Source organism: Pseudopipra pipra, chromosome 6 (genome assembly GCF_036250125.1).
Source record: "Pseudopipra pipra isolate bDixPip1 chromosome 6, bDixPip1.hap1, whole genome shotgun sequence".
NCBI lineage: Eukaryota > Metazoa > Chordata > Aves > Passeriformes > Pipridae > Pseudopipra > Pseudopipra pipra.
The window spans coordinates 29660674-29677623 of record NC_087554.1 but is presented as its reverse complement, the minus strand read 5'-3'; the positions used below and the strand labels follow the sequence as shown (position 1 = coordinate 29677623).

Here is a 16950-nt window from a genome sequence, read left to right as displayed (position 1 = left end):
GAAGCTGCGAGAATTCACATTCCTCTGCTTCAGTTTTGCTCCCAGAGAGGGAGAGGGCAGAAAGATTTTGTTTCATCTACACTTTCAGAGAATAAATCCACGCAATGGCCATAGCCTCTCCCAAACAGAAGCTGCCCACAGAGGCATCACCCCACCCAGTTGATCTTACAGAATCCGAGGTCAGAGAATAAGAGAAGGAGTCTGTTAGGGTACTCTGGAAAACCATAAGTTAACCCTAGCTATTGTTCTGCAAAGGCACTTTTTTTCTTGTCTAGTGATTCAAAAGGAATCAAAATTTCTGCACCATGCCTATAGCAATGATTCTCTCATCAAACACTGTGGTGCAAAGTTAAGCCTCAACTCCTTTAGTCACCATATATTTTTAATACTAGGATAATTCAAATCCCAAATTACTATCCTCTTAAATGCTTTTCAGTGATTAATTCCTCAAGACACAGTAATGTGTTCATGTTGCAAGGAAACCAGAGCAGCATAAGATCCTCACCTATACTGGAAATACAAAGCAAATGGATTCATTCTCCTTTTTACATTCTCTAACAACTGTGATGGAACTCAAACTGAGGCAGCTTAGGAGCTTTGCTCATGGGGTGGGGTGGTAAATTAAATTAATAGATTAATACAAAGTAATTTTTAAACCTCAGGTCTGATTAACTTGGGAGTACAGTGCCAGAAAGTATCATGGAGTTAAAGAACCTAATAAGGTTAGAAAAGAAGGCTTAGACGTATAACTAATCAGAACACTCACTGCCCTATTAAATAGGATAAAAACGGTAAAGCAAATATTACATTTTCATGCTTGAGAAGCACTGCTAACTGGTTTGAATTTTTGAATAAACTTCTCCGAGATTTTCATTTCCCTGTCCATGGCCATGTCACATAAGTGACTCATTCTGTGATCCGATAGCATATTCACATCCTTTTCCTCTTCGGTTGTTTCCTCACAAATTCTTGCAAAAATTCTTAGTAGTCCCAAACATCACAGTCTTAAATTTTATATCACCAAATTCCATCCCAAATGAATTTATTGCTGTGTACCAGGTTATGTAGTTCTTTTTATATCACACTGTCATCCTCATCCCTTTTGACAGTATCTTTGAACTTGACAGTCAGTAGGTCACTCTGACTTTTACATAGGGTTATTAATAAAACACTAAACAAGCTCCATTCTGAAATTAATTTCTGAGGTATTCTACTAGTGATCTCTTTGCAGACCAATATGCTTGTCAACAGAACCCATTTCAGTCTCTTTAGCCATCATATAATTCTTATACTGTATCTTCACCTTCCTTAACTTAACTAAAAAGCTACAGTCAAGACTGAGAATTCTCCTGATTCAGTATAATGATTCCAGTGTTCATAGTGCCTGAAAACAGCCTCTCTATTTGAGGTGGAGGTTACCCCAAGTCAGACACATACTCCTACCTTGTTCTTCCACTGCCAACAATGCATTGCACGGACATGATTTATGAACACTTTGGGAGTGATCTGAGATCTTTACCTGAAGCACTTTGCCACAGCTTATATTAAAGAGCAGACGTCTTATTAGAGTTCTGGCTTATGCTCCTGCACAGTTCAAACCCTTACTTTTTCAAGTAAATAATATACTGAATAATCCCTCTGGTCTTTAGTTTATTTGTTTTCAGAGTGATTTCCAAAGGAAAGCATGTATGTTTTCTGCAGCCTGCCTGTCAGTCCCCTCTCAGTAACTTTCAAACCTGTTGGCCAACTAGATTTGATGTGTCAATGATACAAAGTTCGTATGATATAAATGGAGGACAGGGAAGAGGTAGGGACACTAGAGGGCCAACTATGTGAAAGGGTGAGGCTTAAACTCCCTTTACGTGGTCTGTCAAAGCTCAGGCAGATGACAGCCTGGCACAACCAGGGTTAGTTCGCTGTTGCTGACAAACCACTCTTCTCTGTAAGTTTCTTTCATGCATTTTTAAGGAAAATAAGTTTTACACCTCTCCCTCTTCAGTTATATAGAAAACAGTTGACTTGGGCATCCTTGCCTTTTTGATTCTGTCAGTTGTTCTCCTCTCCATCCCTCCCACAGAGGCCATAAAGGTTTCTCTCTGTTTCAAAACATCATTAAAAGGGAAAGGCTTTGGGCTACACTGGATCTGGATAAAACATGTGAATTAGTGATTAATTTAATGAAGGAAATGCTCCTCCTCATTTGACATCTCCATGTTGCCAGATGATTCTTTTCAGCTGGGGAGCGTTCAAGACAAAACTAAAAGCATTTCAGTCCCTATCAGTTATACATGGTACGAATATACAAAGAGGTGGCCCCAGGGCAAGCCTGCTTTCCACCCCTTAGCAGACTCTGCAATGGTCAGCTCTTTCATGTGTCCTGGGAGGTGAACTGTGAGCCACCACAGGGCACAGCACACAGATGTTATGCAGCCACGTCATCGTGGCTTGTAGTACAGGATAAAGTGCTAGCTTTCATCCCAGATTGAGCATGTTGCAGGAAACCAGGCTTGAGGCAACCATGGCACACACAAGTGTCTGTGACTTCATTTGGGAGTCTTCAAGCTGTTCCAGCTGCATTTCACAGTACTGTTGTCAGTTAATTTGAACCACTGTGAGCAAAGGATGCTTTTCTCTTCAGTAGAGAAGGCAGCTTGAAATCCACCGCTTCTTCCAAAGTGCCTCCCTATTTACAGAAATTGCCTCCTTGTCTCAGATGGGTTTAAAAAAAACACCATCCTTCCATTCATCCACTTGATTTCACTGTTTAATATGTTCTGGTGAGAATGATGGCACTTCTTGGAGTTGGACTGCTGATGAATGCCAGACACTTACTGGATGGTTGTCTGGTGTTGCTGATCACTGATAAAATTCTATGTACTTTTCTCTTGTGAAAACAACTCAAGAGACAAGATTCCTTCAGTGGATATCAATAGCAACAGGAGGCCAGAGGAGGAAAAGGTGCGATGTAGAGAAGGTACCACAGTGAGAGAGTAAAGCAACACAAGGTGAGCAAAAGCAAACAGCAAAGAAGAGGCACTGGAATAAGTAGCAGCTGGAACAGATCCGAAGGCTAAGCATTTGTAATTGACTGGACTAGACTAGACTAGATGAGTACTGATTTTAAAAGATAAAGACAGGTCAAAGATTACTAGATAAGTCAGAGAGGAGGAAACCTCCAGGGTGTTTAACCTGAGAAATCAACAATAGCAGCCTTGGCAAAAACAAACAGAAGGAACTTCCGTCTCTTCTAATGTGGCTACAGTAGGAGCTAGTATTTATAGAATCAAAATTATTTAGTAGTTAAAAGCTGACTGAAGCTCTTGCTCCACCAGTGCTTTGATAGGACTTTGCTCCTACCTCTGGGAAAAAAACAAAGGCATGCATATTAGAAGATGATCTTCTTCACATGAAGATCATCTCCATGTGAAGCTCTTTAGTTTGGTAGAATAAAGATTTGCTGGTACACAGCTGAAGGCATATTTTGGCTTCAGACAACAATTCTTGTTTGCATGACATCTAGGTTTCAACTACTGCTTTAATATTACCAGAGCTAAGAATTTTCAGTAAGCCTCTGGTTTTATTTTGAAGGACCAGTAACTACAGAAAGTGGTAGGTCAAAATACTCTTTTGAAACAGAAGCTATGGGGATCAGATGAAAAGTTGGCTGAAATTCCTTGCTTCTCAAAGCTTTGGCCCTCTGAAGGAAAACTGCAGTATTGTATCACTGGATTCATGACAAAAAAGAAGCACAAATCACCACAAACTTACCTCAAAAGTAGCTTAAGAAACATAATTTAGAAATAATGAACACTTTTAAATAACTGTGCTCTTCAAAACTACAGAATTCTGAAATATGGGGATATAAACACATAGCAAAAGCTAGCAGTCATGCCAGCTTTGACTTAAATGCTCACCTGTTCACGTGTCCTGCTAAGGTGTTGGTCTGACATCCTCCAACAGGACCTTCTGATAGGAATTCGCACTAAATGGCAGCTGTCAAGGACAAGTCAGGATTGTTTATGCTCTGAGTGTTACAGGACAATCAAGAATGGGACTGAAGAGTAGTCAAGAGCCTTCTATCCATACCCATGTGTGGTACAAGTGTACAGATAAGACAATATCCCAGATAACTTTTGCTTACGCTGTTCATAAACACTTGGAAATCTAGAAACCTTAACAACTTTCCCAAGCAATCTCTTTCAAAGCTTCTTTCTCTTTACCGCTATAAAGGTTTTCCTAGCTGAAATGTAAGCTCTCTTCTTACTTCCTGAGTACAAGAAGAACAGATAGTATCCTGGTTATGCCCTTCTTTGCATTGGAGTTGGGTTTTTTTCTTTTTATGTAGATGATCAGAGTTAGCCTCTCTTCCCTCACTGTCTCCTTGAGGGCTTATATTCTGTCCTCTCTGGACCATTTGTTATTGTCAGGGTCCTCCTGTGGATTTTCAACAGAATTGTTTTCCAACCAACTGTTCCCCTGCTGTACTTACACAGTGGGGGGCTTTCCTGCCTAACTGTAGGACTTTTAACTTTCCCCGGTCAAATTGCATCCTGTTTTTATCAGGACACCACCGATTTGTGAGGATCCTTTGAAACTTTACCCATATCTTCCAGCAGACACCGGCTCCTCACATGTAGGTGTTATCTGCAAATTGACAAGAAGTCTGCAGTCTGTCATTTAGGTCTTTATTGACAATGTCAAATACCATGGGGCCTAGGACAGATCAGTGCAGAACCCTACTTAATGTTGCCTTTCATTTTGTTAACAAAGTTAAGTCTATTCATTGAGACTGTGCTCCTTCAACCTGCTTGAGAAAATGTCACTAAAATTTGTCATTTGAGTAGCGTAAAAGCCAAGATATCTACTGTTTCTCTTTTACCTTCAGTATTGATCACCCTATCACAGACTGAAGTTAAACTGATCTGTTCTGGCAGCTCATATTAGCTGTTACTTATCTTCTTGTTATCGGCCCTGTGCATTCCAAAGGGAGGCAATAGGCAGAGTCCTAGGGTGGGCTACCAGCCACAGAAACCCTGACACACAGGCTCAGCAGCTCCTTTGAGAACTACTGAATACCTTTTAATGTGTACGATGGTGGAAGCATCAGCATGCTTCAGTCACTACCATTGCCTCTCTCTCTCTCATAGAAAAGCTAATTGGAGTGGTGAAGTAAGGGTCCTTCTTCTGGAAGAGGTATGAAGGACTCAGGAGCAGCAGAGAACTGAAAGAGACCGTGCTACATATTGTAAGGAAAGCATGGCCAGGATGCCAAGATGGGGAGGAACAGTTGGTATCTGTTTACAAATTGAGAGTCAGGCTGAGAAGAGGGGGAAGGCAGTTTGGAAGAGGTGGCTTACTTTGGGCTCTCCAAACATTTGTGGATCCACACTTCATTTAGCATTAATCCCCCCCTATGGGGAGAGACAACCTGTCATATAGTTTGGATTTTAATTTTCCACACGTTTCCTTTTAAGCAGAAACATACGGGCATGTTTAGACCTTTTTGGTACCTGGAGAGGAATAAATGAGAGCCACTGGCTGGAAAGTTTTACCATCATTGTGATATTCCCTTTTCATCCCATTAAGGTTGTCTGGGAACTAGGAGTCAGCTGATCAGATTATTGCCAGACATTATCAAGCTGTCTATAATTAGCTTTTTATTGGTGAGAAGCCAGAAAATCCTCTTTGTTTGCAAGCTTGGACTATAGAGAAAGAAGAAAAATATTTAATGAAAGAGATTGTTTGGAAACTGTAGATCCTAATTAGTATCTGAGTCTAGTAGTGAAACTGCATGCAGCATTTCTCTGAAAAAAAGATGCTTTAAGCATCCTCTTTTGAGGAATGCTGCATTGCATTCTTGAAAGGCGCAGCATGTGTGGAGCTCTGTGCAGATATGGATGCTTTACTCTGTTCCTTTGGCACAGGTTTCTTACACTGAGCATGTTATATGGCTCCTTTTAGTGCCAATCTGTATTGAAAATTTAATACAAGATCAAACATAGGTTAAAAATTGGGCTATGCCTTCTTACAGCTAGGCTGTGCAGCTTGCCGACTCAGGATCAGTAAGTTCAACTTTAGAGAAATTTGGATAAGTATTCAAATAGCTAGTTCTTTTTATGCTGTGCATTAAAATTACAGTAGTTTAAGTCCAAGGTGACTTTTAAACTAAGATAACCCTTTACATTTTCAGCATCATCTTATGAGTCACATTACCTGATTTATTTTAGAAGCTAATTATATTCAAAATACTAACACATGACTTACATTTTTAGTCTCATGTAGTAATGGTATTCCTTTTAATTCTTCCAGTGTACACTCTAAGCTCCATGTGCTTTTTGTAAACACCATTTACACAGTCTGCAGCACACAGAGATTAATGATACATCCATTAGTGGCATGGTTAGAAGGTTGCTGTCTATTCCAAGACAAATATTTTTCCTTTTTTTCCCCTCCTGGTTTGTTGTTATTGTTGTTATAGTCCAATACTTTCTCTTCCCAAATACTTCAACCAGAACTTATCTCTACCATCTTTTTTCTGAGGAAGAGCATCGCCATGAAGGATGCGAGGTCTTCTGAAGTACAGGACTTTCCTAGTCTGCCTAATTAATTTGAGTCTTAGATATGAGAACAAAGCCTGTTCAATGATATATATATAAAGGTCTTAATGAAATGTCTGAATAAAAACCTGAAGCAGTAATATCAAAGTATTAATCATGTTCCCAAAGTAGAACCAGAGCAAGAATATGCACCATCTTCCTGCAATTAAAACATATTTTAGGTGAGCTGCTGGCTGCTATACTTAAGGTGAGATCATATCTGAAAGCAAAGTATTTTGCAGAGTTTAACTGTGCTTATTTCTGGGAATGACACTGTCAGTTTGTGAAATACAGATTGAGTTTGTAGTGGCTGGTGTACCTAGCACTTGCTAAAGAGTAACAATCCACATAGGTTGTTAAACTTCAGTGATTGAGTCAAGAGTAAATACAGTAAAGAGGGAAGATCCACTTCAGGATTAAGCAGTACTAGGTTTAGCTACTTCTCTCTGCATTGCAACCAAACAAATCAATACAGGCTGTTTTTTTCATTCTAAGGAGTGGGAAAAAACTAAGGTCATTTGGATGCAGACCCTTTTGCATGGATATATGAGAATGGTTCAACCACATGACTTACCATTAGCTCTTGTATAGGACACCTGCTCCAGTCTCCAGGGAATATTTGCAAGGGCTGTCTTACAGCACTGCAGATTACTATCCCTTGGTGAGTATAGCCAGAGAAAAAAGGTGATTACAGCAGAAATGTGACTGGGGTTAAGTGATCTGCCAGAGGAGCTACTGCCATACATAGCTAGGGAAGCTGGTTTCCTCTGCCTGGATTTCAGTGTTATAAATGCTCCTCTTGGTCTCCAGGCTGGCTGCACTGTGTTTCCTTAGCACCTTGTCCCAAAGTCTTAATTCCACTTCTCTGCCCAGACTTTGCCTCCTCAATAGACCTCAGCTCCCAATCCCCTTTCACCACTACCCCTTTCTGTGCCTCTGTCCCCACACTACTCTCAGCTGCAGTCTCTTCCTCTTGCAAGCATCTGTTTTTCTGTCATATGTGAAACTTGATTTCCCCTTTCTCCTTTATTCCTGGGACCGGTAAGCCAGTAAGAGGATTTTTGTGCTCTCAAAGTTTCCAAATCCCCACTTTTTCTAGATCAAATTGTGACCTGGGTGGACTAAATATTTAAAGGATTTGGGTACCAAATTCTAAAGCATATCTCTACAGTATGCAGTACCATACTGGGTTTTATTTTCAGTTGGCCAGCTATAGATTACAGAGAGGATAACAGAAGGCACCTGCTTGACACAAGCAATATCTGCCAGATTTCCATTTGCAAAGCCAAACAGTGAGGGAATGAGATGCATCCAAAGAGACGGTCACCAGAGATCTTTAACGAGATATATTTCCCTAGCCCGTTTTTCAAAAATACCTGAACTGTCTTGGCTGACATTTTCCAAAAGCAGACATCAAAGGCAGATATTGCACATGGAATATTTTAGTCCATAAACTTAAAAAACAACAATTTACAAGTTACCCTCTCCTACAGTGGAAGGCACAAGGCAATCTTAAAAATAGGCAGTGTGACCAGCTTACCTGAGTGATAGCGAACAGCAAACAAGACAGGAGTTTGGGAAACATTAACTTGCAACCCAAGATTCTCCTGTAAGGCAAAAGCATTTTCATCTCCCATAACAACAGCAAATGGATTCCTGTTATGACTAACACAGTGTGCTGAGCTGAAGGATCGTAGGGTAGGGATATGCTAATGCTGCTTGCACAGCAATTTGTCCCATTCGCTTAAGTGTTCTGTTAACATGGATGGGTCTCAAGCCTTGCCTATAATGGGAATTTAGCCACTGGTATACAAAGTGTCTGGACGATTGTTCTGGCATGCAGATTTACCCTTTGGTGAAAATTTCCAGGTGAGCAAGGCTCTTGATATTGTTGTTCAATATCTCTATGTTAAAACCTGGACATGCTACTCTCAGACTTAGTTCTTAGCTCAGCCAAAATTAGAAGCCAAAAGTTCAGGCCAAGCTGAGCTATTTGTGTAACCTGCAGAGGTATTCACACAGAAGAGGTTTCTGTGATAAGATGCTAAATGACAGCACTTTCAGTTGAACTTTGTTTTGCGGGTTCAGAGAACAGCTGTAAAAGCGAGGAAAGCTGAAAAGTAAGGGTATTTTTTTAGTAAGAGACTCTAGTCACCTCTTTATAAGAGCTAAGAAAGAGAAAATGGAGTGACTTGATCAGAATCTCATAGTACCAATGCAATCAGGAAACACAAGCTTTTCAGGGTAGCAAAGGTGTGGCTAGTTAATTGCAGCTAAACAAAAAAAATCAGGATAGAAATGTAGTGATGTTTCTTAAACAATTAAAGTAATTAGCCTTTGAGAGAAAAGGGTGGTCATGGATCTTTTCTCACTGGCACCGGTCAAGCCTAGATAGCTTCCTGAAAGGTATTCTGGAATTCAAAATTACTTCAGGGTGGAATAAAATAGAATTCAAACTCATCAACTGCCAAGATTTTAGTTACGACTTCCCACCATTGCTAACCACAGCTGGTGGTAAAGGTTAAAGGTGTAGATGTATTTTGGCTCTGCAGGTGCTTTAATCTTTGTTTTGCCCAGCCTTGTGCTGAGCAGGGATATACAAACTATCTTAGTTATCTACTGGTACCAGATTGGTATGGCACCTCTCAAATTGTTGCAGCTTATGGAGCTGGCTGGCATAGATTTGAATCCACAAATTAAAATGTACAAATCTAGGCTTAACGTTCCTCTTGTGAAGAAAACCAGACAAATTTCCTGTTTCCTTGCTTAAACATCAGCAGTCACTTGGGAAGTGTGATGGACAGGGCCCTTCCTGTGGAGCTAATAGCATTAACCTTCTCCCTGTTCCCATGGCACATTTTACCTATTTTATTTTATTTTATTTTACGGCAGGTAGGGACTCTTCAGCACTACGTGACATACGTGGTTTTAAAAATTAAAAGTTACTTATTGCTTAACCTGACACAATAAATCAGCTGCCAAATTGCGAATGATAACCAAATACGGTGGATAACTATCACACGCTGCAGGAAGCAGGACAAGCAGCATTTCTGAGTTGGGGAGATGTAGCCATAGATGCTGTATTACAATGACTGTGAGACTTGCAGGGAACGGATGACTGTAGGTTTGCATCTGCAAGTAAATGGCACTGTTCTAATCACCAAAGAGCTACTAGAGCTGATGCAGTGCACAGTCAAGCCCACTGAGTTTTGAGAAAGTAGGAGGAGGATCTGAAGAAACCTCTAGGTTTGGTCTTTCTCAGTGAGCTCTGTTCCTCAGAGGGATTCACTGGGGGCCTATTATGAACATAGAAGGAGGGTGATAAAGTGTTTGATGTGGTAAACAAATACTCCCAGCCAGAGTTGCACATGTCTGTTTAGGAAAACAATACATTTTCAAAACAATTCTCCCCTGACTGAATTAGGTAGTAAGTACAAGAATTCAATGTCTCTTCCATTTCTGAAAGCTGAATTACTAACAGCCTCAATATTTGCATTGGATCACAGTCGATTAAGATCATTTCAGTCCACCAAGAACTGAAAACATGCGTGTCTAAATATTTATAAGGGAGATACTCCCTCCAGGTTCATTTCCAACAGCCGCTTCCAATGCTGGGTCTCCAAATGGCCAAATCTTCCAGCAGAACTGTTTCCTGCACATCCATCTGCTCGCTCTGTTCAGATAAACACGTCTCTCCTGCTAGCCATGTGGTACTGACTTCTCTTCACCGTGTACATAGTTAGTGGGGATGCCCTGCAGAAGCTTTACTGTGAATATGAGTCACAGAAAGAACCCAGCTGGATATCTGGAAACCCGTTTTGGTTTGTGAATTAGCAGGATGTGGGAGAGTTTTTCTTTTCTTTTAAACCAGGAGGCAAGTCCAATACGGAATTACTGAGTTAATATATACGAATAAACTGCCTATCATTTTTCACAGAGGCATTTCTGTGACTCTAACTGGAAATGCCAAGTAAGAAATGAACAGAGAGACTGAAATCCACCCCCTAGTTGCTCCAAGAGGCAGTTTCACAGAACATGAAAGGCTGGCTCAGATTGGCAGTATGCTGAAAGCTACTGCCACTGCTGTACATGCTGCTGATCAGCAGATAAACAAAGCAATCCTTTTTCCAGGGTGGTAAAGCCAGTAGTAAATTTACGCAGCCATCTTTTTAATAGCTTTGAAAAATAAAGGAAAACAAGGCACAGTCATTTCAAGCTTCATTAGAAACAGAGTAAGAAAAATCAATGTGTGACAAATAGGAAGGGACAAACTTTGGATAAGGAAATGCTGCTAAGCTTTTAAAAACATACATGTTTTTTAACTGGCAATCAAATAGCAAGCAACCATCTTTTGAAATACCTGTGCACATTAATGGCAGGAACTGTTAAAATATATTGACATTCCATTATTAAAGCAAATGGGACAAAGCTCTGGTTACTAATGGCTGCATCACTCAAACAAATGTACCAGCAGTAGGGCTAGTTCTGCAGTCCTTGTTCAGCACATCTGCACCATCAGTGCTCTGCTGGTAAAAGCCTGTTTATGATTGTTCCTGGTAAGGTCTTTAAGTTTTAAATGTGTACTTGGATTAGGAATGTGTTCTGTCCATGTTAAGTGATCATAGTCTTGGACTAATTTATGTTGGAAGGAATTTTAGGAGGTCATCTAGGCAACCTCCTGCCCATGAAATGTAAAGTGAGATACAGAGAGGGTGTAGGGCTTACATCAGGGGTGCAGGGGAAGAGGATCAAGAACTGCATCATATTCTTGACCCAGCATCATATCCTCTCACCTGCAGTTACCATGCAAAAAGTGAAATCTGGCTATTCTTTGGTGTCACCTGAACTGTGATGACTTGGATTTCCAGGAGCAGTGAGTCTTCTCCTTGCCAGAGACACACTGAGTAACACCACCTGCCATGGGAAATTTCTCTCCATGCCCTGGCACTTGACACTGCCAGCCTCTGAACTGATCCTTGTAGTGGCATTCTGCCTTCCTTCCCCAAATTGTGTCAATCCCAAAGTTGCCTTGGAATGCAGTTCTAGATGGGCTTATTTTTGGTGGCAACACATTCCAACAGGGCAGAGCCCCTTGTTTTCTATAGCAAAACTCCCTACAGGATCTCCTGGATAAAAGGTAATTACATGCTATTTTTAAACCTAACAGCCTTGGATTAAGCCATATAAAAAATTTGATCCAATTTATCCCCCTTTTTCTTGTCACATAACAGTTAGACTGCCTTTTTGTATATTTTGGAGCTGCAGCCCTGAGTCTGAGAAGCAATGTCACTACAAATGAAGCCAGCCACTGCCACGAGATTGTGTGGCATTCCAAGGCTGCAGAGGGTCATTTATGTTCTCCCTCTCTGCCCCAGTGTTGTGTCTGTGTGTGTGTGCACGCGTGTGTATGTGTGTCCCAGGAGTAAACACAATCCCTTTGCTTTGCAATGCCAAAAATAGAAGCATTGGTATTTAAATTGCAAACAATCGCAGGGTTTGGCAAACAATCCATATGACTGCACCCTTTCTGAATCATGGGGCTGAGTCATTTCCCTCACCTAAGCTGCTCTCTTCTCCCGCAGTTTGCAGGAGCAGGGATAAATAAGGCACTAATGTTCTCCTGTCTGTCTGTCTGTCTCCCTGTCATACCCATCCCCTGCAGCCTGCCTGCTCCAGGCCGAGCTGGTGAATTACGAGAGGGTCAAGGAGTACTGCCTCAAAGTGCTTCAGAAGGAGGGCGAGAACTTCAAGGCGCTCTATCGATCGGGAGTGGCATTTTACCACCTGGGTGACTTCAACAAGGCCCTCTACTACCTGAAAGAGGCAAGATCCCGCCAGCCGACAGGTATGGGGAGGGGAGCAGGGATGTGGCTTTGCACTGAGTGCTTTTGTATTCCTTTTCATGAGACTTAATCTGTCCCTGACTTGATTGCGTTGATTTCCACAGGGATGAGCATGACTCACTGTGTATCCTTTGCTGCACTCCCCTTCAAGCACTCTTGGGTAGTGCAGCAAGGTTGCAGTGCCCAAAGATTAACCATTGCCAAGGCTGCAGCACGACCTGGAAGATGACAGCATTGCTGGAATGTGGTGTGGAGGGAATTCTACCTAGTTTATTTTTGAAGAAGAAAGCAGGATGGAGGAAGGGTGTACCCTGACCATTATATTTTCTGACTCTGAGAAAAAGCTTTTTCCCCTTAGCAATGCCAGGAGACTATTTGTAATCCTCAATAGCTGTGCCTTCCATCATCTCAGTAAAGATACTTTGATCAAAGAGACAGACATTTACCCACAAAGCGGTCATCAGGATGCTTCAACTTTTGCCATGAAATCAGCCAGTTGCCTGTTAAGTATCTGTCATCCATCTGTCAAAACCTTACAGTTCATTTGGGGACAGCAATGAAATTGTATATCCAAACAACTTAACCTTGCTAGAACAACCATCTTTATGCTAACCTGCCCAGCCTCAGAAGGCAGGTGGAAGGCCTTGAGGCAGAGTTATGGGGGTTTTTTTAGATAGTAATAGGGACATAAAACATCACTATGGAAAATTAAAGGATCACAAGAAAGCAAAATGGAGGCCACGTGCAAAGAAAACACACAGAACGGCTCTTCAGCTGAACCTGAGAGGAAAGAGGGAGAACTGGGTGTGAAACAGGAGCGAGCCTGGATCCTGGCAGAGCATGGTGGAGCTGATATTCATTGAACTAGAGGCGATAAGGGAGGCTGTCAGAGCTGGCTGTGCTTGATATCCTACAGGAATTGGCCCTGCAGGGCTCCTGCAGTGGCTGTGCCCTGGAGGAGCATCAGGGAGGGTGTGCTTGAGAGTGTGCTGGGATCTCCTTCCTCTTCCACTTCCCATAAGGGTGCTTGGTCCCATCTGCTGTGCTTGGCCATGGGCTCCGGGCAGTCTGACAGCACAGCTGTGCACCCCACACTCTCAGAGCAAACGTGTTTAAAAGCTCAGTTTAGCCTATTTTAGTTTACAGTGTGCCCTTCTGCTTTCAGCCCCTGCCAGAACCAGGAAATGGAGAAGCATATGCAAGAGAAAAATAGTCAGTGGAAAATAAGAAGTTATCCTAACCTTGAGGTTTTGACTAGGCTCAGATGTGAAAAATTACTTTTAGCTGAACCACTTTGCTTCCATTTTTTTAAATATATGTTTCTGTGCTTCTCTACCCACCCCCCCTCGTGATACTATTTATTTGGTATTCCTCATTGCTTCTTGAAATAAATACTAATTTATTCAACAGCAACAACTTCAAGTACCACGCTTGCTACAAAAATGTACCAGAAAGTGTCCCTAAAGGCCCTTTATGTATACAAAACCAGTTCTGGCCTTCAGCTCTGCATCAGAGACTCTTTCCTGTTATTTGTAGACCATTCAAGGCTGTTGTTTCACTGTTTTATTTATGATTATAGAAAACTTGGAGGGTATTCAGGGGCAAAGAATTGAGCATGTACAGTAAGAAAGGATGTGGCTGTTAAAACACAGCAGTAGAAATCAGGTAACACTATCAAGAATTATTATGTGACCAGGAATAAGTCAGTGTCTCCACTTTTAGTATCTCCATCTGCAAAGTGTGATTGCTTTCCTTTATCTGAGGTTTCACTAGGCTCACTGGTAAAAGCACTTGTCTGTTATTACAGATATGTTCTGTGTGTTCTTTTTTTTTCTAATAAGGAATGTTTTGGCACAAATCACTGGTAGTTATTCTCTTTGGTGGGAGAGATTTTGTATGGTAAAGAGGAATTAGTTAGCAAAGGGTTTTACTGTTCTAAAGGGCTGTCAGCACAGCAGATCCCTTATGGCTATTTACTATCTATCCAGGGTGAAGGAAGGTTGGGTTGGGCCTGATTTCTTGTTCTGCCTCCAGACAAAAATCACAAAAGCAGATGGAACTAACACAAGATAATTGTATAACCCTCCTTACTCAGGGAGAAGGAAGCTATTGTTAAGTCATGTAAAGTATGCATGGAGCCCTCTGTGATCTCAGTGTGCAGAGGCTGGCGCAAGATAGGCAGCCAGACACGCACCTTGCTGCAAGCCTTTCTCAGCCCTCTCACACTGGGGCGGATTGTCAAAGCTGGTACTGACTGGGACCAGGACCAGACCATTAGCTAATATCAAATACAGGTCTCTGCTGGCCCTGTGCTGAGAGCCCACCTTCAGACATCCCATGGGCTGCCTGTACAAGATGTTTCCTGTGCTGTGTGGGGCAGGCTTGTGGCTGCACTGGGGCTCTGATTTCTTGGACTCCTGCAAATCAAAAGTCCTGGGAACAAAACCCAGGCCATGGTGTCTGCACAGAAGATAAGCAATTGGGCTTTGAAGCTACAGGAGAAGCAGAAATGACCTTTAAAACGGCATTAGGCCACACTGCAGAGGGACACAGGCACAGTCCTAAGAGCCAGGAGACATATTTCCATTGCAGCTTTGCCAATATCTCTTTGCATGGGTCCAGCCTCTCGTCTGAGTTGTCCTGTTATTTCCACATCAGCCAAAGGGGATCACTTCTTCACTGAGAGATGAGAGTCTTCTCCTCATTAACATTTACACTTTGAAATACTTCCGTAGGCAGAGCTAGTATGGTGCAATACTATTTGGTAGAAAAAAACCTCACAAAGATCAGGCTCCACATCTATAAACAGAGTGCTGATCTCATTATTTCTTCTTGGTAAACTAGTGGCCTCAAAAATGAAGCAAAACATGCCAAAACCTGCTAGAGAGATTTATAAGTAGCTCACAATAGGAGCATCTCCCGCCATCTATCAGGCTACACCTTATTTTCCCCCTGGCTTTCCAGGCGTGTGGAAGTCTCCCAGATAAGTGAAGCTGTGCCATCAGCAGTCACTACCTTATCTGAAAGCTAAAGGGGGCTGGCAGCCTTTCCTTTCCCAATTATGCACTGACCCTACTTCTGCTGCCTCTGCCAGGCGCCGAGTCCCTGCGGGCCCAGACAGGTGGGATTTCCTGACAAGCCCACGCAGTTATCCCTTTCCTTTTCACCTGCACCAGGCAGGCATTTAGTGCATGCACCTTGGTGGAGGGATGTGTACCCAGAGTGCAGCCCAGAGCCTAGAAGGGCACAGACAGAGAGGCTGCAGTGAGATGTGGGTAGCACAGCAGGACCCTGGCCGGGCTATGTGCCCTGTCTTCACACAGCTGGGAGTGAGTCAGCCACCTGCCACCTGCACCCATTTTAAGTGTAAAATTCAGGGCTACCCCCTCAACTGAATTTCTTCATTCCAGGAGGCTGCGCAACTAAAATCAATCCTGTTTTTAAAAAAGATGCTTTAAAATTTGCTGGGCTGGTAAGAAATGCTAATGCGTGAACAGCCCAGGATGCTGGTGCATCTTGTTTGACACAAGCAACAGCAGAACTTTTTATCTCATTAAGAATGCCCCAAACGGGGCAAGTAGCTTAGTCATCAAATCCCAGCCTCTAGAGTACCTAGGATGATGCAGTTGAACCTGAAGAAGACTAAGGGATACCCATCTCCCCAGAAACAGCTTGAGAAGTCACAACAGCACCACAGTGCCACAGCCCACCAATGCCCCATGGCATGTTTATATGGATATTTTGTATGAAGGGAAACCAGTCCATCTCCCACTGATTCAGTGCTAGCAGAGGGCACAACAGAGATGTCCCTTTCTCATATTTGAAGGAAGCTTTGCACCCACAACTGCATTGGTCCTGGTGCTGGATATGTTCCCAGTAATTTGTTCATTGCTTTGAAAGCTCAAGCACTTCTCATTTTCCTAGCTGAGGTGGAGCACATCACTGTTTGGATGAGGAGGAGACAAGATTGCCCTCTGACTGGACTGCAGTGCAGTTCAGATTGGTTTCTGAGGATCTATTAAATGGACAAAGCTGGCCCTGCTTGGCTGTCTGAGCAAGGCTCTGAGCAAAGAACCATTTTTCAGCCAATACAGAAGTGAAAGTGGCTATGTTTTTGCTTGCTTGCTTCTGGTCCCACATGGCTTTTGCCACTATGTGGGTGCTGCATGTGTGGGAGGTCACCCTCATGTTAGAAATCAACATGATTTGATAAGGGATTGGCCATGACTGCAGAATCATTGGCTCTCTCTGGAGGCACATACCCATTTAGATCAACCTGTGATTCAGGGTGAACAAGTTCCCTTACAGCTGAGGCCAGGAGGTAAAACAAAACTCACATGTTCTGTGTGGTGTGTTGATGCTCTGAAATGCTGGAAGGAAAAAGAGGGCTCAGCTTATCACCTGCACGATGCTGGGATCTCATAGCTCTCTACAGGGATGAATCAGTGGTTCTCTGCCCCTAGAAACTTCATTAGACAGGATAGACACAAGGCAGTATGCAGCATACAGCA

At 42.4% G+C, this 16950-nt stretch overlaps 2 protein-coding genes across 2 annotated transcripts in view; one reads left to right on the top strand and one right to left on the bottom strand.

Annotated features, from left to right (window-relative positions):
- Positions 1–16950, bottom strand: part of MAP3K9 (mitogen-activated protein kinase kinase kinase 9) — a 129654-nt gene that overhangs the window by 26650 nt on the left and 86054 nt on the right. The window lies entirely within an intron of this gene.
- The window catches only part of TTC9 (tetratricopeptide repeat domain 9), a 28042-nt gene that overhangs the window by 9361 nt on the left and 1731 nt on the right, over positions 1–16950 (top strand). The window contains exon 2 of the mRNA XM_064658272.1: positions 12259–12441. Coding sequence (XP_064514342.1) covers positions 12259–12441 — 183 coding nt within the window. The remainder of the gene's footprint in view (positions 1–12258; positions 12442–16950) is intronic.